General features: G+C 42.1%; 1 protein-coding gene and 1 long non-coding RNA gene across 3 annotated transcripts in view; one reads left to right on the top strand and one right to left on the bottom strand.

Annotated features, from left to right (window-relative positions):
• LOC122759490 (glutamate receptor ionotropic, NMDA 2C-like) overlaps positions 1 to 21,989 on the top strand; it is a 44,341-nt gene that overhangs the window by 7,494 nt on the left and 14,858 nt on the right. For both annotated transcript variants that reach the window (XM_044014398.1, XM_044014399.1), the window contains 7 exons: positions 1,419 to 1,791; positions 2,811 to 2,909; positions 10,667 to 10,732; positions 11,219 to 11,407; positions 11,536 to 11,876; positions 12,524 to 12,638; positions 16,128 to 16,339. In XM_044014398.1, the coding sequence (XP_043870333.1) occupies positions 1,435 to 1,791; positions 2,811 to 2,909; positions 10,667 to 10,732; positions 11,219 to 11,407; positions 11,536 to 11,876; positions 12,524 to 12,638; positions 16,128 to 16,339 (1,379 nt within the window). In that variant the 5' untranslated portion in view covers positions 1,419 to 1,434. The remainder of the gene's footprint in view (positions 1 to 1,418; positions 1,792 to 2,810; positions 2,910 to 10,666; positions 10,733 to 11,218; positions 11,408 to 11,535; positions 11,877 to 12,523; positions 12,639 to 16,127; positions 16,340 to 21,989) is intronic.
• On the bottom strand, positions 6,980 to 13,172 carry LOC122759491. Its single transcript, XR_006358266.1, has 5 exons — positions 12,726 to 13,172; positions 12,522 to 12,628; positions 10,658 to 10,748; positions 7,749 to 8,776; positions 6,980 to 7,311 (listed from the first exon to the last, which is right to left on the bottom strand). It is a non-coding gene; the product is annotated as an uncharacterized LOC122759491 (long non-coding RNA).

Below are 21,989 nucleotides of genomic sequence, written 5' to 3'. Positions count from 1 at the left end.
CGTCAATCCTTTGATGAACAGAGTAGTCGAGGGGTAACTTAAGCCTTTAGGAGAGCAGTAGGTTAGAGTAGACCCATGGAGCACTTTGTAGGCTAGCATCAGGGATTTGAATTTGATGCAGGCGGCTAAGGGTAGCCTTAGTGTTACCATGTTGTTAGGTGATTGGTAGCAAACCCGTGAGAATGGTCACAATCACTGGACCTCACTGTGTCGTTATTGTAATAAAAACACTAAATATTAGGGCCGTAACATAAGTTTGCACCTTGCTTTTGGGGTCATGGTTTGGTATTGGTTCGATACAATGGGAAAAGCAACAAAAAGATACAAAATAACTAATAATCTTTAACAGTAGTGAAAGTTACCACCTCGTAATGCACACTATGTCAACATATTATAGGTATCTGCAGCTTCATCATGAATACACATCGACTTTCATTCATTCATTCATCTTCTACCGCTTTATCCTCCTCATGAGTGTTGTGATCCCAGTTGACGAAGGGTGAAAGGTGAGGTACAGCCTGGACACGTCACCAGTCCATCACGGGGCCACATAGAGACAAAGTGTGATCTGCGGACAATTTAGAGTGTCCAATTTGCCTAATCCACAGACTCAGTCAGAGCACAGAAGCTCTCTATTTACATGAAGACCTACAACAGCTTGTTTTAACAACATGTAACCAGCGGAAATGCTTTCCTGGTCCTCTGTCTTCTAACTTGTCGTGTGAGATCGTGTTAGTGTTGTGTGGACCTCTTCTTCTTCTTCTGTGTTAGATGTTAAAAGGTGATGAGCAAACAGCGTTACTGTCTCCTGGATTAGAGTGTAGGTATTGGATGTACATTTAATTTAATGCTAATGGCAAAACTGGAGAGTTTGTGTTTGAGAATGCTACGTAAAAATGTACATATTTCAAAAACAGGTAGTGCTGTAGTTGAAAAGGCATCCCACCACACAGCGAGTGGCCGACTGAAGTAATGTAACATAATCTCAGTGATAGTGGTCAACAAACGGTCTGATAGTTTTGTCATTCTGCCTCGTCCAGAGTAGGATATGTTTGTGTGTGTGTGTGTGTGAGATGTGTAGAGATGGAGAGGTGATTACAGTCATGACACTGGGGGCTGGATTACAGAGGATTACATGCACACACACTTGCTCCACACATTAGCAAATATACATACACACACACACACACATACACACTCACAGTCTACATGTGCTACTAATACTATGATACAAAAGGGTCACAGAGAAACCAGGAGAGAGAGAAATAAAGGATGGATATGTAATGACGGATTATGAGGCATTATGTCAAAATAAAAGTAAAGCAGCTTATTTGACTGTAGCGTTCCTTGTGTTAGCTTCTCTTGTGTTTTTTCTTTCTTTCTCTCTTGCCCTCTTCTCTCTATCCCTTCTTTTCCAGGCAGTAGGCTGGTAACATGGCCATACCCATGGGACATCCTCCTCTCTCTCGTTGGTCTCCACTCTTCCTCCTTCTCCTCTTCCTTCTCCTGCTCATCTCCTCCCCGCTCCCGCTGCAGGCCCGGCCGCTCCTTCTCCACCCGTCCATCAATGTGGCCGTGGTGTTCAGTGGCTCCAGCTACCAGAATGAGGTCAGGGGTCGTCTAAGTGGGGAAAACTTTGTTGATCTGCCCGTGGTGGTCAGCCCTGTGACTGTGTTGGTCAACGACACTAACCCCCGCGACTTACTGACACGCCTCTGTGATACCATGGCAACGGAGAGGCTGCATGGCGTAGTGTTTGAGGACGATGTGGGCTCAGGTGCCGGAGTTCAGGTAAAAATCATTTGTGTGTTTTTGTGCTTTTTTTGATTAAACATCGCCTCCAGAGTCACGGTGTTCAGTCACCTACATCCATGTTTACAAAAGTTGCACAAAGAAACATTTTCATGTAAAAGAAAAACACCTTCCCTGTCATGTCGGCTTAAATCACACAGGGCAGCGGCAGGAAACAAGAACTCATTGAGATTCTGGGCATGTGCTATATCCAAATGAAACTACTATAGTTCTGGTGTAATTTTGTAACGGACAAAGAAGTGAAGAAAAATGCAAGTAATCTATTAAACACCAAGTGAAGGAGCTCAAGGTCCTCTCAGTAGAATACTTCCTCCTCACAGATTGAGTTCAGTTAACCCTTTAACACCTAACCTTCAAAGTCTCTGTCTGGAATGTCCTGTAACTAAGTGTTTTTGTACATTTTTCCAGAATAAATTCCAATATCTGCCAATTATTTACAATTTACTACACGTTAATACACTGTTTTGACAATTTAAAATGAAGAAAAACAAAAAGGATAAACACCGCAGTTGTAAATAAACAACAGATTTTGTCTTTGTCTCTCAATGTGCAAAAACAGGCCAAAAAATGGAATTTCGCCGGCTTCCTGAAGCAGCACAAGTGAAATGACCGTAATAACCACATGTTGGCTTTGACGTCTAACTACTCAGCTTTCAGAAACCATTAGAATTTTTCCGATAGCACAAACCGTCGCGTAACTACGGTGATGCAAAGTGTGCTTGTGCAAACGCTACATGTTAACGGGTTCACATGGAATTGTAGATGAATATGCACCAGTCTAAATATCATGGAGACACACTATTTTAAACACTTTTGAGGATTTCTTGTTTGACAAATGTCAAATTTGGGATTGAAGGTGGAAATTTAATGTGAGAAGTTAGATTATAAAGTGTGATACAACTGGAAATGTGAAAAAGGGCTAATTAACAGAGCCATGTTGTGTTATTAGCTTTCTCTACAAATGAACTGGTACAGACACTGAGTCCGTCTGTCTTCAGGTGGCAGAAGTGGCCCAGATCCTGGACTTCCTCTCCACTCAGACAGCGCTGCCAATCGTGGGCATCAGTGGTGGCTCTGCAGTTGTCATACCATACAAGGTAAAGTCAAAATAATGAACCAGACTTTTCAGCACTGGCACATCACCTGCACCTGCCCACCTGCCTGAACAGGCACAGTGAGGACACGAACATGCTTTTGACACTGATTTCGATGCTTGATTACACACAGTGCAATTGAATCCCAAATACAGAAAACCACTGGGAGTAAGAATAACAACAGAGAGTCATGTAAACGCTGTCAGCAACAGCAGCAAAACTCGCTCCTCACAGCCTCCTGTCTCAGACAGAACTCTTTCACACCGGGCATCTTTCAGTTTTTAAACAACTTAAGTAGGTCAGAGCAGTGAAACCTACTTTGGCAAGCACTTCCCTGCATGCAAATATTTAGTTATGAGCAAAACAGACGAGTGAATTATCAGCAACGACTGCAGCCATCGACCCTCAACGGCTCCTCTAATCCTTGGATGAGAGAAGCCGAGAGGAGTGGGAAAGGAAACTTTGTGAGGGGAGACGAGTGCAAGGGGTGATCTGTGCTTCGATCAATCACTGACGAGCAGCAGGTCTTCCATGCTACTATTAAGCAAATATCTCATTGATGAACGGATAATGGAGAGCTGTGAGCTGTGTGCTGTTCGGACTGTAAAGACGAGCTTAATGACACCAAATAGATTTTTGAGGAGCAAAACATCTCTCCATCCCTCCTCTCTCTCACTCTCCGTGTTTCTCTCTACTCAACTTATCCTCCGTTCCTTAACTGCTTCACTATCATCAACACCTCGTATTTATAGAAGCAACTCTCACACGTAGAAACTCACATGCAAATGAACTCCCTAACACACAAGATCCCCCCCCAACCCAACCACCGACCCACCCACACACACACACACACACACACAGAAACACACATGGAGTGAATTCCTAGATCTAACCAGCAACCAAACTCGGCTAAAAGGTGAAGCAAGTGGTGGATTTTTTTTGCCCCTCGGCAACGTCTCGCTGTGTTTACCATTTCCCTGTTAATCAAACAAATGTGCAGACGTCATGTTGTACTGTATGGGTTTTAAACAGGATGTGTTGTTGCTGCAGAAGGCGGACCGATTTGCCTGTGTTTTGATGTCAGAGTGGCAAAGGCAGACTGAGTGAGTAAGAGCCAGAGGGAGGAGAAAAATGCATCGACAAAGCTTGGCTGACAGCTGCCTGAAAGAAGTGTTTTACTGCCTCACAGAAGCATCTCTCCTCCTTCTTCCATAGTCTTAAATAGTCTTTCTCGTTTCCCCGTCTCTTTCCTTTCCTTTCTTTCACCTATTCACATCCCACTTTTTTTTTTGCCCCCCACCACTGCATCTCCTGAACACATTTAAATAAAACAATTTTGGGCTCTTTTGTGTTCAATCTGAATCTGCTCCTCTCTGCTCGCTTGTGGGCTCCAGGACCCCATTAAACTGTTAATTAGATCCTTCAGGAGGCTGGATCCCCCCCACAGATCTTCGTCATTCATCCCCAAATCAAAACCCTTCACTCGTGTTTCGCTTCCATGCTTCTGTTTTGCTGCTGTCCTTGGTTCACCTCCCCTTTCCTTCCCCTCCTATATTCCCTGCTCCACCTTACTAACTGGCAAGGAGGAGTTCATTTTCCCAGATGTCCCTTTGATACTCCTCTCAGGCAGTTCTTCCGCCGTGCACAGTGTCTACAAAGAGTATTTGGGGCAAAGTTTGTCAGTTGTCACCGTACTCTATTTTGTAATTTGCAAAGCCGATCACGGTCGTCTCAGGCTGGATTATTTCACCTCTTTGCCTGACAGTGGCAAAAATAAAAACCAACGCACAGATGGGGTGTTATCTGTTGTAGCAAGGGACCGCTTGTCTTGTGAGTCCAACGTGAGAGTGACACGTCTCTATTTAGTGCAGAGAGTAAAGCACTGTCCTCCTGTTGTGTTCTTGTCCAAGGCGTCCTTCGGCCCTCCTCGTCACACTCCCTATCATTCTCTTTCTTTCTTTCTCTTATACACTTCTTTGTTGACGGCAAAAAAAAAGAAAAAAAAGAAGAAGAAGCTGTCAGAGGTTTTTTGCCACAATGAAACAGGTGGATTCGGTGACGAGAGACATATGTCTGAGTGCATGATTCTCTTAGGAGGATAAAAGAGCTCAATAGTGCTTGATTATCAATAGGCCGGTGATGATGGATATCTTTGATGGTGGGTTTAAAAGATGCAGCAGCCGTCCGGGCCTTCTATTTATGGGTCCTGTCTCAGTGATCTCTCTATGCAGACAACAAGGAAAAAAGGGAATGCGATGGAGATGAAAAGATTGAAGGGAGAGGAAATGCGTTTCTTGTCAGGCGGCACATACATCAAGCAAAGGCAAAGAGGAGGAAATGAGAAAGTGCAAGGAACAGCTGAAGAAAAGGCATAAATAATTTTTTTTTCAATGGGGCCTATGAGTGAAAGGAAAAACTAGTATTGCTACATATTTCTCCGAGGAGCTGGAAATTAGAGGTTGAGCGTGTTTTCATTGTGCGTGTGCCTGTGAGTCATTGCAGTGTGCCGGGTGATCATTAGAGGGTGCTGCATCCAGATGTCGAGGCGTGGGAAGAGTTTGGTTTCCGCCAACGTTGCGAACATGAACAAACGGCGGACATCTTCCGTCTATTTATTTCACTATTTGATAAACGAGCATGTCATTTATGATTCACATTCAATATGTTAATCAGCATCATCAACCATGTATCTTCAGATAGGGTGAAATGTTCAGAGACACACAGACAAAGTTTATGTCTTTCATGTCACATTTAGATTTAAATCCATTTTACCTGTGAAATATAGCCTGTTATAATGTGACTCCTTGCTCTCCTACGCATTATGAAGTGTAATTTCATAAAAGGGTTTATGTTTCAACCCAAAACACAAAATCCTTTTCCCATCTTGTTGCCTCAATTTGACAAAACTGCAACTGTCAGACACACTTTCCCCTACGCAGGCCAGTTAAAGCTGTAGTGCGTAACCTTTAAATATGCAAATTGCACATTTAAATTGTCAAGTGTGTTCACACAGTGGTCCTTAGATCTTGACACTTAGCAACATTCCAATGCCGCACACTGGAAATGATTTGTTTTAAGACGCGAGAGATTCTACCGCTCAAAAAATCAGTCACTCAGAAGTTTGACAGGATAAACGCTTCCTGCCCACACCCACCACCGTCAGGTCTGGTAGTATTGCTTGACAGAGCCCATTTTTCAGATAAAGGACGCAATTATTACATAATTAAATACTTTAGCTTTAGGTTCTTCCATAACTGGAAAAACCTTCACTGACATCAATGTAGAATCATAGTTTTTTCCTCGGGATATCAACACCAAGGAACTAGTATAAACTGGAAGTATTGTGAACAGACAGAGCACCTATTTGTACACGTCTGGTGATTAAATCCATTAAAAAAAGCTAAACCATTAATGAACTGATCCTGTTAACAAGAATTACCTGTGCATTCAAGAGTTTGTTTGCTATGTAGTGTGTACATAGAGTAGAGTAGGCCTGCTACATGTGAGTGTACCCACGGAAGAATCACATTATAGACACTTTACTGTCACTTATGTAAGCATTTGTTTTATAGATGAAATAATCTCATAATTAATCTCATATTTGAGAAGACTGTGTGAGCAGCCGGAAACTCCATTACAACTCTTCAAAACATACAAAATCGTATCATCGTTCAACAGCATCGTGCTTCAAATACTTTACAAAAGCTTATTTTGCTTTTGTAACGCCTATTCTACAGTTGTTTTGATGATTAAAGTGTCATAAAACATTTGTGTAATATTTCGGTAGAGAACAGAATAATTAACAACGTGCGACAACAGTTATCTGTAATCGTGAGGCACTATTAAATGTCACCATTGCACAGAGTGGACATTTAATCACTCACAAGCCAGAATTAGCTCATTACAGTTCCCTCCATTAATAATGACTGATGTAAACAATGATAAAGTCTGGAATAAACAAGGGCTGATGGGCGTTATGTGTTTGCCAGTAAACACAAACTTTTAAGTGTAAACACGATGGATTTTTGAGGCCAAGAAAATTCAAGTATTCAAGTATATATATCATCATTTATTACAATTTGAAGCTGTCAGTGGAGGATTATTTACAGTATCAAGAGTTATGGTCTCAGTCCTAGCTGCAGTCTAAGGTCACATCTTGGACCAGAGTGATGCAATGTGTCTCATTAGATGACAGAGCATTTTTTCCCCCTGGAATTGTGTGTCTTTGCTCAAACTGTCGTGCTGTCTTCATTTCTCCTCCCGTATTCCTGTCTCTCCATCACCAAAATCCATCACTCCTCACTTCTTGCTCTCGTTTGGCCTCATGGTCCAGAAACTCCAGAAGCAGGTCACGAGGAGCCCAGAGCCGCAGCGCAGTATTCCCACTTCAAGCAGCTTTTTATCACTAGGAAGGAAATGACTTTAATGACATGCAGCCTCCAAGTCTCACAGCATGGCCCAGTAATTCCAATAAGGCAAACTACTAATGCTTAGGATGTAGTTAAAGTACTGAAGTTATTTTTCTTGCAGGAGGAGCTGATTGTTTATCTAAGCAGACAGAAAACTTTCTCCCAATGTTTGAAAATCCATCACTTTTCGAGCCGCCGTATAATGAGGCATAATGGAGCGGAACTAACTGTGCTGAACTCATATTGAAATCAACTGTGTTTACATGTGACCAATACGTTTTCCACAAGCCAAAAGCGATGGTTTCTATTTAGAGGGTTGGTTCACACAAATATATTTCTATATCTAAGCACGGAGAAAGTTTCAGAGATATCGTTCTCTGTGGTTGCAGAGGTTTATGGAGTTTATTTTGTGACAATCAAAGGAAACACTTACTGTTTTTGGAGGATCCAGTGGCACTAAAATGACATAAGATCATGAGAACAAATATTGTATTACAGCAGTCAAATCAGGAAATAAATGTAAACCATTTTTATATTATTTTTATTATATTATTATAACGTGTTAGGAACATTTTAATGTAGTATAGTCTCAATTAAAGAAAGTAACTTTATGTAAAATGTAAATAGAGTAAAAAAGACAACCTGCCTCCTGCCTCCTGTTTGACCAACACCAGTCCTTCTACTGAGGGGGAGGTTCAAGCACAGAGGTTTCCCCCCAGTGAGAGGAGTGTGCGAGCAGCCACCGTGTCCACCGTCTTCCTGTCACATTACCATACGCTCCTGCAGCAGGACTGCTAATTACGTCTGTATGTGACAGCCACATTGCCAAGGTGGTGAGAACAAGACGGCTGGGAGGTGGAGGATTGGGGAAAGGGATGGGGTGGGGACCTGGTTTTTATATGCGTGTGTGTGTGTGTGTGTGTGTGTGGTTAAGAGTTAGTCATGAAAGAGTAGGTAATTCTTGCATGATTTCACAGGGAAAGTCGATGTCTTCACACACGATTGCTTTGGACTTTTTTTCCACAATTAAAAGGCAGCGCTAAATGAAAATTGCCCCAAACAGTGATTAACAGGGAGGGTCACGGCATCGTTTGTTTGTTTGTTTAATTGCTCAAAAACAACTAGCTGGATTTCAACGGTTTGATTTTCTTTAACGTAACCACTCCTCCCTATGTCTGCTGAAGTGGGACAGCATAGGGTTAACCAGGGCTTCCGATCCAGAGACATTTTTTATTCATTCACTCACACACTGACATGGTTGTGTACAGCTATTTTTGTACCTATTTTGGTGCACAGCCCAGTCAGTGGTCTGGTGGAGCGTCTGTGCCTCGGGAGGTGAGTCTCAAACAAGCGCAGGCGGAGATGAAACTAGTACAATTGAGTGAAGGAGAGTCTGGCTGTGATATTCCTGTGGTACCCCTCGGGCTGCACAGCTCTCAAGGGCTTTACAGACTCTCTGAGCTGTGGGAGAGGGAAGAGCAACAGGATGAAGAGATGACAGTTAGTCACCTCTCAGATGAGAAGAGCCTGGGAACATATGAGACTTGGTCCCAAATGGCACTTGACAGTTTAACACTATATACTCTCTCTCTCTCCTGCTCTCTCTGTGATGCGTTACATCTCAAAACAAGACAATATTTCTCTGATCTTAACCCTATTGCACCAGCACAATGTACGTTAGTGAATCAATTTTAGAATATTACTACTTGTGTTGAACATTGCTCAGTCTGCTCCCATCACAGATTTATTTATGCCTGACAGCAAAGTTAAGCCCTTTAGATCTAATGCAAGCTGTGGATTGGTAGTCGATCTGTAAAGAGCAGAGGGACATGGGGCGTTCAGACTGTGGAACAGTTTCCTGGCTTTGCTGTTATTGTTTACACCAGAGTTCAGCCTCTGTGCTGTGAGCATCCTCTGCACGTGTCTATGTTTTGTGCTTGTGTGTGCGCGCCTCTGTAGACGGCGGGCAGCGTTTGTGAGTCAGTCCACCGATCCAGCCTAAACTAAAACATCTCAACAAACTCTATGGATCCTGGATCATGACATCCATCATTCTCAGAGGATCCAGTTTCTTTCCTGACCTCTAGAGTCACTATGAGTTTGATTTTTGTGTGAAATGCTGGATAGAGACATCCATGGTCCAACATTAGCATTACCTTAATACATTGTGCAGACATTTTATCGTTCTCTGGTGATGGAGCCGGGAAACTATGAGGTTAATTTTCATATGCGGAACAATTACAGTAAGAATGACCCTGCAGTTTTGTACAAACATTGATGTCACTGTTGAGGAGTTTCACTTACATAAGTGATTGATTTGTATTCCCCCCCCTTAACTGTTTCTTCTCATCATAGCAGCCCCTCTCACATTTTTACATTCTCTGATATCACCCCGCCCCCTTTTTTTCCATCTCTGTGGCCTACTTTATCTGAATGATGTTTGAAGGACATTCAATGGGCTTCAATTCAATGGGCTCTAATAACTTTCCTTCTTATGTGTCGAACAAAAATACACATTGAGTCGGGTATGCAAATATATTCGCCCCCCCATTATGACAGAAAGGGAGCAACAGAACTAAGTGTTCGCAGTTCAGAGACACTTGTCCCAGACAGCGTCTGGACAATCAGACCTCTTTTGTTTCATGTAAACGTTCTTGCTGGAGGGTTCAGTGTTTGAGTAGTTGTGTGTTGTGTCTCAACACTCACACACATACTACACACACCTGGTTTCCCATGATGATCTAGAACATCAGCATTTTTTTTTCTTAAACATGTCATTACTTTAATTCACCCCTGTGCAAGCATAGCTTACTTAAACGTTAGTCCCTTCTTTGTCACTTCTCTTCAACTTAATTGGTTTTAAGAGGCCGTTCCCCTGTGTTGCCTCGCTGACTTATAGCAGTTATGCTTTTACAAGTTGAACGAGGGATCAAATTATTAAAATGCACTATCCTACTAGTGGTTGGGTTTCATCCAAATTAAAATATTCTGCAGCAGTAACCGTGTTAAAGGTTTAGGCAAATTGAGTTCACATAAAAGCCTTTTGTCAGTTTACTTTTTTTTGTGCTAAATTAGAAACTCTATTCTTAGATTTCCCTCATGCTGAATTGCTCAGGATATTTTACCTGAGAAGACTTCTTCTGTTTACTGGTCAACAACATTTCCTCACCCGAAGGCCCATTTAGAACTTATGATGTGCTGTCGGCAGTGCATGTTTGCCATGTCTTTTACTATATTTTTGAGAAGAAAAACATCTTTGAGTAAAACTAAGGTGGACGATGTTGTTACATCACCCATAGCCCTTTATGATTTTATGCAAACTCTTAAATGAGGTTCTCTTACTGTGTACAGGCGGAGGGATCCTCGTTTCTGCAGATGGGCGCATCTCTGGAGCAGCAGATCCTCTGCATGTTCAAGGTACATACATGACAATCTGGAGTGAAACAGTTCAAAGAGCATTTAAACAATATTTGCAGCCAAAAAAAACAAAACAAACACAAGTGGAGAAAGGGTCAAGTCTGACAGTTTGTTAATGCCATGGAGGGAAACAATCTATATTTAGGATGGATCTTACAAATTGCAATGAGATTAGAGGGATTGAATTGATCTCAGTTAAATCTGTGTTTTATGTGTTAACAGTTAGTCCAACAAGATAAATTAAATTTAATTATTTAAGAAATTCGCTAATTTGCGGCACCAGCAGCTAGATTAGCATAGCATAAAAGATTAAAGCAGGGGGACACAACTAGCCTCTAATCAAAGGTCATGCAGATCATTTGTTAGCCTTTACCTTCTTTGCTCAATCTGCATAAAAAGGTGTGTGTTCTCATCATCACTCACACTATCATGAGTGCAATGGTTGCCAATAAATAATCTGCAGAAAGCTGTATATCCCTGTTCCAGCTCATGGAGGAGTATGACTGGGGCGAGTTTGCAGTGATCACCAGCTTGATGCCGGGATACGACACCTTTGTGGATATAGTTCAGTCTTACACGGACACATCCTACTTCCTTTGGAACCTACAGGATGTTTTGACTCTGGAGATGTCAGTGGGGTCTAATGATGCGAGGACCAAGCGCATGCTGCAGCAGGTACGATGACATGTATAGCTCCTGCATTGGGCTGCAATTATGACACCATCAGACACATCTTCGGTTCTTTGGTGGCCTATTTTTCTGTGAATTACCACTGAGAGATTTATTTTTTTTTGTGTCTACAGGTGGACTCTCAGGTCCTCCTGGCATATTGCTCCCATGAGGAGGCACAGTACTTGTTCAGCCAGGCAGCAGAGGTGGGTCTGCTGGGGCCAGGCTACATCTGGATCCTTCCCAGTCTGGCCGTGGGCAACCCTGACAGCACTCCACCTGTCAGCTTCCCTGTTGGTGTGATTGGTGTGATAACAGACCAGTGGAGGAAAAGCTTGCGGCAGAGGGTGAGAGAGGGTGTTGCCATTGTAGCCAAGGGGACTGAGAGCTTCAGGAAGCAGCATGGTTTTATCCCTGAGGGACACGGAGACTGCAACAGGCCAGCTAAACATTCAGACAACAATACTGTGTTCAGGTGAGGCGCTCTTTAGTCTGGATACATCCACACTCCATTATAATTTAAAAAAATTAATCAATTCTGCTCTGGATTTGCCTGCAATCCGCAATCCACATTCCCGCAGCATTTCTGAGACCTGAAAACAGCAAGCCCCATTTTTGTTTGAAACCTGTGAGGCTGTGTTTCAGTCTTTGACCTTTGAAAACGATAACACAGTTACCTGTATCAACTCAGTTAACACTTACTCTCAGTTTCACTTTCAAGCCGTTTGTGCAGGTGAAACGCTCATCTGGATGCAATAAATTTTTTATCAAAGTCAAAGCAGTTTGAGCCTCTTCTGCATGTGGTCTGAAATGCAAATCCAACATGGATTCATTACTCACGGGCCAGTCTGTCACGGATGTATACTTATATAGCAAAATCACCTTGTCCTCCACCAATCAGACACCTCTGCCTTCTCCTAATGAACTACTTCCAGTCTCCCACATTAGATTAATCCCTCTCTGGGGAGCTTTGGGTTTAATTAGGAGGTGATAATTATATGTGTTTAATTGTGGCCACAATGAATATGCAAATTCTTGTGTGATGTGGAATCAAAGTTCCTTGACTGCATACCACAGTGCTCTCCCTGAATGTGTTTGAGTTTGTGTTTTTGTGACTTACAGGCACATGCTGAACGTGACGTGGGAACAAAGAGATCTGTCATTTAACAACCAAGGCTTCCTCTCAAACCCATCCATGATAATCATTGCACTGGACCGGGAGAGACTCTGGGACAAGGTACGAGGAACTCAGTCAAAAAACTGACTGGCAACATAGTAACAGCATAGTAAACAAGAAAAAAGAGACCTGTCATGCTGGACTCACATGTACGTGACGGACACGCCGTCAAGTGAAGCGCTTCTCGTTCACACTGTGGGTCCGTTGCTCTGCTCCTGTTGCGGGCGGCAGAAGTCGAGAAATGCTCCACTTTCCAAGCGTCAGCCAATCAAATCATGTTGTGCAAATAATTATTCCAACACAGGAGCCAGACAATCAAATCACATTTAATGCTCCACTCTTGGACGAGATTGTTGTCCTTGTTCCCCGTTTTTGTCGGACAAAGCGCACCCAAAAAAGGTGGACATGTTACAACATTAGCAGCTCCTGCCTCTGATAGATACCTCCAGACCAGCCCACCTTCAAAAGCCATTAACATGTACTGTATGTGTGAATCCAGCATCAGCAATAAGCTTGCAAAAACACGCGCAACACAGCCTGTCGTGGATTGTACAGGCGACAGACTGTCACAGGTTGTAATCCGGGACGACAATAAATCTGACAGGGAGCAGACCTATCAGATAGCATCTCTTACACACATGGTATGAGCCAATGTGTGAACACAATCTCTTTCACCTTAACTCCCATAATGAATTGTGTGTCACAGGCAATCCGGCAGATTCAGTTGCTTATATAGTAATCCAATGACAAGAGAGAACCTTCTGTTGTTTTTAGAAAACCATTATGTACCTGTCTCCTACACCTCACGCAGTATCTTTGCCTCATGTGTCTCCCTCCGTGCCAACTCTCGCCTCTCCCCCGTGAACTAGCAGTACATGTACTATCTGAAGGTGACACATTTTGCCTGTCGCACAGGGATTCCACCATGAGTTTTAGGAAGAGCAGCTGAGGAGCTGTAGAGCTAAAGCTTTATCTTAAACTTAACCTGACCAGAATTCTAAAATCTTAGCCTTTAACTTAACTGGTTCCTCCTAATGAGGTAACAAATACAAGCACGCACACACACACACATCAAAGCCTGAGGGCATATTGAGAAAGTGTGACTACACAGAGAAACCTGAACGTAATCTCTCAGCTACAGTTGAACTCATTTATTTCTGCCTCGGAAAGACCAACCTACTTTATCAATGTCACCTTGTGGCTGAGTGTGTATGTACGCGTGCGTCTGTGTGTCGGAACACGGATGCGTAATCGCGCTCGAGTGGGGTTTGCTTTGAAAGGTGGCACTCGTGCAGCCAACAGTTTCACATGCTCGTACGCTCTCAGGTTCAGATGTGGTGCACCTGTTGTTTACACAGACTGCTGACGCCACATAAACCACCACATTGTAAACGTATGAATTCAGTGAATCTACTCTCTGGTTCTGTGTTTCTGTCTGATCTGTGCCTGCCTTTTTCTTCCCCTCTTCTTTGTGTGATGTAACTCATCTGTAAAGATGACAGGATGTGGTGTACCTCTTCTTTTCAAGCGTATCTGTCACCCTGACAACTTAACATGATATTTTGCTGAGGAGTGCTGCTGCTGAGAGGCATTTTGGACAGGGGGGAATTCCATTGCTGTGCTTGGCCATCATCTACTTCTTCATCCTTTTCCAGTAATTCTCACGTCTTTTTCCACATGTGGCATAGTCACAATAAGCTGCTGCATATATAAACATATCAACAATGATTTGGATCACTGTGTGTAATATAGGATGCTTAGTGTATAAGAACCCACTGGGTATTATTAGTTATCACTCTTAGTTCTGTTTGTGCAGCACAAAGGATAAAGTATAATGACACCCTTCCATCAGTCTGATCATAGCCCAACTCAGACGACATGGATGAGTTATGCCAGGTGTGTCAAACGTACGGCCCACAGACCAGAACGGGCTCCACAGTGGGTCCAATCTGGCCCTCAAGGATGAATTTGTGAACATTTCACTGAAAAAGTTGCAGATACCTGTGGCTAAATGTTGTGTGCTTTTGTAAATGGTAAACTTCGGCATATTGGGGGATATTGTTGATATTGCACTCATTTTTTCTCAAGAAATTTCAGGCAGTTCATAATAGGTTTTGTAAAAAGATACTTTTGGGTTAGGCTCTTTATCACAGTAGTGTGTCATTAACCTGTCTCGCTTATGCGTCACCTAACAAGATTGGGCTTAAACTTAACAGGTTTTATCACCTGTGTCGATAGCAAACAGTGACTTTGCAGGGAGCAAATGTTTCTTAGCTAAGATAGTTTATGACCATAATCACCTAATCTCACACAGCAACCATCTCACCGGCAACAATCCTTTATTGTCTGACTCCCGCTTTGGAATGACAGCTTCTGTGTGAAGAAAAAACATATGTGAGAGTCCCATAAAAGACAGTTTGAAATGACTGATCTTTACAAGTGGCGTCTCAGAGATTCACAGATGGCGCGGAGAAACAAATCACCATCTTCACACATCCCACTGTACCTTAACGCAGATCTGTAAATCATCCATGTATGACAAAGGAAGAGTGTGCGTAGCTGCAAGTGAGCCGAGGAACAAATCAAGAGTTGGTATGAAGAAGAAGTCTCATTAAACTAGAGAGACGTGCATTTTCACATGCAGTAAGTGAAAGCTGGCTAAGCCCGGTACGGCTCATTAGGTTGGGTTGATATGACAAACAGTTCTGGTTCTCACAGGAAGGGTTTCACGGAGCTTAGTGAAGACTTTGAAGGGATTCTTCATTGTGTCATGTGACATTAGTCAGAAATGAGTCTCCCTTACATTATAAAATCTGTTGCAATACTAAACACTGATCGTCAGCATCTCTGGTTGTGGACTTATTGTAGATTATAGAACTGCTTCAGATGCTGTTTTAAGTATTAAAGGTCCAGTGGCATAAATAGAATATAGTACATATAAGTATGTTTAAGTGTATAATCGCTTTGAATAATCGTTTGTTTTCCATAGCCTTAGAAAAAGCCTTTAATGTAGACTTTAGGCAAAGATGAGGAGATGAGACCTCCATTTCTTACCATTAGATGTCATTATTTCTTACATAGTGGACCTGCAAAGATGTTTTACAATTTTCAGTACGTATAATCAACAACACTCATCACTTGAATAGTTCCATTTATGTTCAGTGACATTCTAATTAGTTTGTTTTTTTTCACTTCAGAAAATGAACACAGATTGAAGACAACAAACGCAGGGCTGTATAATTAATGAGTCACAGTTTGCTTGTTGAATCAGTTCCTGTCTTTTTTTTGTCTCATATGTCTTAATCAAAGACTTTGAAGTCTCCTCAGTCTGCATTAATGAACTCTCATTTCATCTTCTAATCCTCTTCCTCCAGGTCAGCAAATGCTAATTTTCCTTTGTAAAATAAAATTTGACCGAGAGAGAGAGAGAAAAAAATCTCATGGGGAAAGTAAAAAAGCAGTGAAGACAGATAGAGTCTGAGATGAAGTTAAGGTCACTGCTGAGAGTCATCCTTATATGAGATGTCACTTTTCGCCATCCTTCTCCAGGTGGGTACATACGCCCGTGGGATCCTCCAGGTCCGCTATCCTGTCTGGCCTCGGTACGGCAGCTTTCTCGAGCACGTGACTGACGATCGACACCTGACTGTGGCCACACTGGAGGAGCATCCTTTTGTCATGGTGGAGAACGTGGACCCGGGCACTGGCACATGTGTTCGCAACACAGTGCCCTGCAGACGTCAGTATAATCACACAGAGAGGTACATGCAAAAATAACATGACCAGCTTTCTTCTTTTACCGGCACGAGTAAGTAAGAAAATGTCAATTTGAACATTGAATCCCACTCTCATGCTGCCCATTAAATACAGACCTTGCAGCTGGTTAGTTTAGTTTAGCTGTTAAAACAAGAAGTTGCACAACTATGTGTTGGTCTATTTCCTGGAGGGTCCTCTTGTTTTTGAGATAAGAAAGTTTTTGAGACAGCATCATTGTGCTCGACTATTAAAGTGAGACAAATGCAAACAAGTTGGGGTATGACTGAAAACACAAAGAAGTGCCCACAAAACGTAAGTTAGCCGTTTAAATGGATTGAAAGGACGGAGTATGCACAAACCATTTTCAAGAAGAATGCAGGATGTTTTCTTTGCACGAAGGCCAAACAGAACAAAAAATAAAATCACATCAACAGAAACTACCAAAAGTTATTCATTGCAGCTTTAAGAATCATTTCTGGAGTGACTTCAGAAAACTACAGTCTGTATTGCACTAGTTTTGACACATTTCATATAATACCCAGTGCTACGCACACATACATCTGCACCCACACTCTTGGTTCCTCTGCCCTAGTTTAGTTCTGAGCAGACGCCGCAAAGCTCCACACTTCATTAAACACAGAGTAATTGTGTGTACCATCGAAGCACTTTAAAAACACACCTCTGGTGTCAAACAGATCGCAGCATGGGCGAAAAAAACAACCATTAAACAGCGATTATGTCTGACTACCTACAACAGGTGCTCGCCAAGAATACACAATGTCTTCATTATGTTCAGACAACCACAGACAGCACAAATACATTGTAATGCTCTGTCGTAAATGTAATGGCAGATCTGGAAACGTACCAACCACTTTGTCAGCTTAGCTTTATTGCTCCCACTGTGACAGAACACATCATATATTTTACAACCCCCCCACTGGGAAACACTGTCCACGTTTAAAACCTATGACAGTCGTCGTCTTTAGCCGTGGACTAATTCTGAACACAAAATTAGTTCCACGTCAACTACAGGAGCAGCTTTTTTTTTATTTTTTTTTTTTATTATTAAACTGTATACATAAGTGTTATGTTGACTTGATAAAACTCAGCAATGTTTATTCTGTAAAATGAATAAAGGGCACTCAAAGCAGGACTAGAACATTATCAGTAAAACTAGTCTGATTTTTCCGTTTGGTACAACAAACCATTTAGATTTAACAAAAAATAAAATAAAAGGGACTTTATTTATCAAGAAGTTTCAACATTCATAAACTTTTATCTCTGCAGCGTCTCTGTATTTCAAATGAGCTGTTACTAAATCATATTTTAGAGAGTGGTGCATAAAATCTGCCGTTCGTCAATAGATTATATGGAATCGGAGTGAATTGTGTATAAGTGAATAATAGAAAGGTATGTACAATATATCATGTTGTCTATGTTCGACCTTACTGAATTTAAAACCAACCTTTACATTTTTGTTTGAATGAAATGTGTAAGGTGTTTTTCTGAGACAGCCTTTCAGACTGTTGTCTATGCCGCATTGTCCACGGACAACGATTGACTTTTAAATGACTGTGACTTGGATGTTGTGATTGGAATACCTTTATCAACGGTTAATAGATTTTTTTCAAGTCGCAGCCCTGTTATTGATTGTGATAGTATGTAATCATGCTGCTGTGTTGTTTACCTGCAGCAGGGACTTTGATGATGACAATAACCAGACTAATTGAAACCCCAGAACTTTTGTAGACAAATCTGAGTTCCACTTACACAGTGATTTAAAACGCAATTTGGGTACAATTACATTTGAGATCAAGACCACTGCTTATACCTCAGTCTGGTATTAAAAGCAAATCAAAGCTGCAGTGCATAACTTTTAATTATAAGCTTCATGCGACTCTCTCTGTATTTCTAAGGATAGTGGTACTTTGTTCCGCGCACAGGAAGTTAATCCTTTTACAGCCCAACTGGTGTAGGCAAGGCAGAACAACAGCAACATAGCAGTAAAGCAAGACAATGGCAAACATTGGTGGTTACTGGTCTTTGAAACAGGGGGAGCTGATTTCTTGGCCCAGTTATTTTTACATTATTTCTGCCCTCCATTCCTTTTGTAGAAAGTGCTCTATCCCCCCCATGACCAAACCCGTGTTGATAAAAATGAATGAGCGAATGAACAACTGGAACGAGGAAATGCTAAAATGGTGTTTTATTTACAGCTTATATGTACAAACAGAATTGGGCTATATTGTGCAGCAAAAAAGAGACAACAGGCTGCTGTTTGTTGTTGGAGAGAGTTCCTCTAATCACATGCATCAGCCCAGCGTCTGTGCTTGCTTATTTCTCCATTGACTCTCAGAGATACTGAGCTTCCCTGGAAGTTTTACTGCATTTATCCAATCACCGCAGTGAAATAAGCTATTCTGTGCCGTCTCATAGAGATCAATTAAAGAGTCAGATGATAAACAGCTGATTCTGAACAAACTACTCATAGAGTTGATCGAGTTCTAGTCTTCAAATTGTGACTTTCTATGATGTTCTTGTAGAAAAATAGTTTCATGTTGCCTTCTTCACCGCAGTCTGCTGCCAGCATGCCCATCAATAATGTTGGGGGCTGCTGTCAGATCTCCCACCGTATCTCCTATACTTCATCGCTGCTGCCTAAAGCAGGGCAAGTCTAGCTTTATTTAAGAGGCGGCCTAAACTCGCCATTACATCCTCAGGGATATGCCACGGCATCCTGCCCCCTGCTGTTAATGTGATTCTCATTTAGTCGCCTTTTACGACACGCAGAGCTTACGTGGGGGGTATTATTTTGACAAGACCCACCCCCAGGCCCTGCCCTTTTAGTGATAAAATGTAAATATAACCCTACATATTTGACCATTTACTTTACGACATTTCAAGGAGGCAGAGTTTCTCTTGCTGTCAATCATCCCTGGACCCAAAAATGGCCAAGAAGCACCCACAAAATGTTTTACAAAATGGATTATCCTGCTTAAGTGATGGAAAATGTTTGATAGGATAATCGCTAACATCTGAAAACATCTGAAGTAAATATGAAATACTATTAATTATGTGTTGTATCTCTGCATATCAAGTGGAAAGTGGTGTCTCCCTCACCTGATGTGCCAAATGGTTTGTTACACAAGGCGCATGTAGGGAGGTTTCAATTGATTGTTTTAAAAGAGCAGGCACTTTTAAAAGATACTTGGCATTTGATTGGATGGGTCATCACCACCTATCACAATTAAGGTGAGGTCTATAAGGAGAGTAGCAACAATTTCTTGTCCATGGAGGAACAAAGAAACAACCTCCAGTTCGTATCAAAGCAGTGCTATAGCAGCTGCCAGGCTAATCCTTTTGTCCATATTTATGATGAACAGTAACTTCTCAGTGTCACCACACCTAAAACATGCCTGTAGCTGGCAGAATTCTGATTGGTTTAGCCATCAGTGATGGGCCACTCGCTCGCTCTCGCCAGGTAATTGTTTGCCCTCTACAGTAAAAAAACTGTATGTGTCAAAACAGAGAAACCTGTGTCTCATTGTGTAAGTATCAGAGCTGTGGGACTGTGGCCTGCATGTTAATTACAGAAAGAGATATACAATATGTGCTGGCTGTTGTTGGGTGAAATGGCACATTAGTGATTGCCAGAAAAGAAGATTTATTGGTCCAATATGGGGACATCTGTCATAGCATGGGACAATGTTATCGCCCTGTTTCTCTTTCACTGTTTCTCCCTGGCTGGCATGCCCCATTTGGACGGTGACCAACAAAAGGGGAAAAAGGAAACACGGAGGGACAGAAGACAGCAGCTATATAAATCATTTAATCTTGCCGTGTTGTCTGAGCAGCTTCCCTGCAGAGCAGATGTTTAGCATGATTACAAATTTGGTCTTGCTCATTAAAAACCCTTTTTCTTTGGACAGATGACGGCCTCTTTTGCCAGAGAGCTGAGCTGACGAACAGCCCAGAATAATACACAAAGTATGGCACAGCACAACGAGCAGTGCCCAGCTGCAAAATATTAACCAGTTTAGAAATGCAATGCAAAGTAATGTAAGTCTGAATATAAGAACATAGACTCTATGGCCAAAAGTGTTCGTATACATTTCGAAAACATTTCATTTTCGTTTGGTTCTGTTTCCACGTGGCCACAAGGACACATCGGCGTTTGGACTAGTGGAGCCTGGAATCAGATCCACAGCCTTCAAGTTGAACTGATTAATGTTTATGAGTATATATACAAGCATACATACACAAGTCCAGTCAATTTCTACATGATTCCATCTTTCAAATCTATTTTTCTTCCTTTTTCCTTTCATCCTCATGCCCTCCTTTTCCTCCTCAACTCTGTTACAGCCGATCTAAATTACTCTGTCAGCCCTCATCCGGTTGTGTTTCTCGTACCATTCACCTGAGAATCCTGCTTGTTCACTCTCGGTGGTCCAACTCCCTCATCTCTCCACGCTGCACTAGTTTCTGGGCAATTTGCAGAGAACACTCGGCACAACACAACTGCTGCTAATCCTCCGAGGATCCATTAGTGAATGCGTGCATGTGTTTGCGTGCGGGACAAAACAACACGGCACAGTTTATGTGTGTGTTTGTGTGTGTGTGTGTGTGTGGCGACAGGTGGCCAACTCAAGCAGCAATTCAGTTAACACTGCGTTTATCAGAACAATTGACTCCCGAGAACATAGTGAGCCTTTCAAAAACAGAAAAACTGTGGCTAAAATTAACATTCACGCATTTGAAAGTGATTAATTTGAATCGCGACCACTGCCATCCCTCCTTTTCATTCAGTCTTCTGCTCATTTACTCACATTCACTCTTTTTAGTTTGTCACCTCTTAAGCTGAATCAGTGACACGCACACACACATTCTTGTACAACATTCTGAGTGAGGACACGCGCTAACAACGCATTCTCTCACTCACCTGACCCTTAACCTAAACCCAATTCTAACCATAAAAACAAGTCTTAACCCTTGAAAAAAAACCTTTGAAGTTAAATAGGTTAGAATCAAAATGTGTCCTCAGACGACTACAAACATGTACACACACACACACACACACACACACACAGTGACTCAGCCCCGGCAGGTTTTAGGCTTTTTTTTAGGAGTTCTTTTTTCCCTCAGGAAATGTGTCAACTTCATTTTCAGTCTGTCTGCCTTTAACTTTCATTGTCCAGCGTTCCTCATTGCTTTTTAACTCTGTTATTTTTCACCATTTCCTTTCCTTGCTTTCCTTCTACACCCCATTAAGTAGTGAGGTCACCGAGAGGAAGTGTGTGTCCCCTAAATGCTCCTCATCTTAATGGCCTTTGATTAGAGGCCATCATAGTCATTCAACCATTGTGGGTCTTGTCTCACACACAGTGTCTGTGTGTATGTGTGTGTGCTATACATAGTTGCCTTGTCTGTCTCTCTGAAAGACATTTTCTCTGGAGAAATTGATTTTAGCAAATGAACCAGCCGTTGCCTGCCCTGCACTTTGCTGTTGCGGATGACGGTCAGTGTCAGTGTGAGCGCACTAGTTAGCGCTCACTCCCTGAAACAAAGTACAACTACAGCTTTTGTTCCCAAAGCTTGCGATAGCATCGTTTGTTTTTGATCACAGATCCGCTGTTGAAACTGCTCTGCTTGTTCTCA

This window comes from Solea senegalensis, linkage group LG18 (assembly GCF_019176455.1).
Source record: "Solea senegalensis isolate Sse05_10M linkage group LG18, IFAPA_SoseM_1, whole genome shotgun sequence".
In the NCBI taxonomy this organism is placed as follows: domain Eukaryota; kingdom Metazoa; phylum Chordata; class Actinopteri; order Pleuronectiformes; family Soleidae; genus Solea; species Solea senegalensis.
Note: the sequence above shows the minus strand (reverse complement) of the source record. Positions and strands in the feature narration are given on the sequence as shown.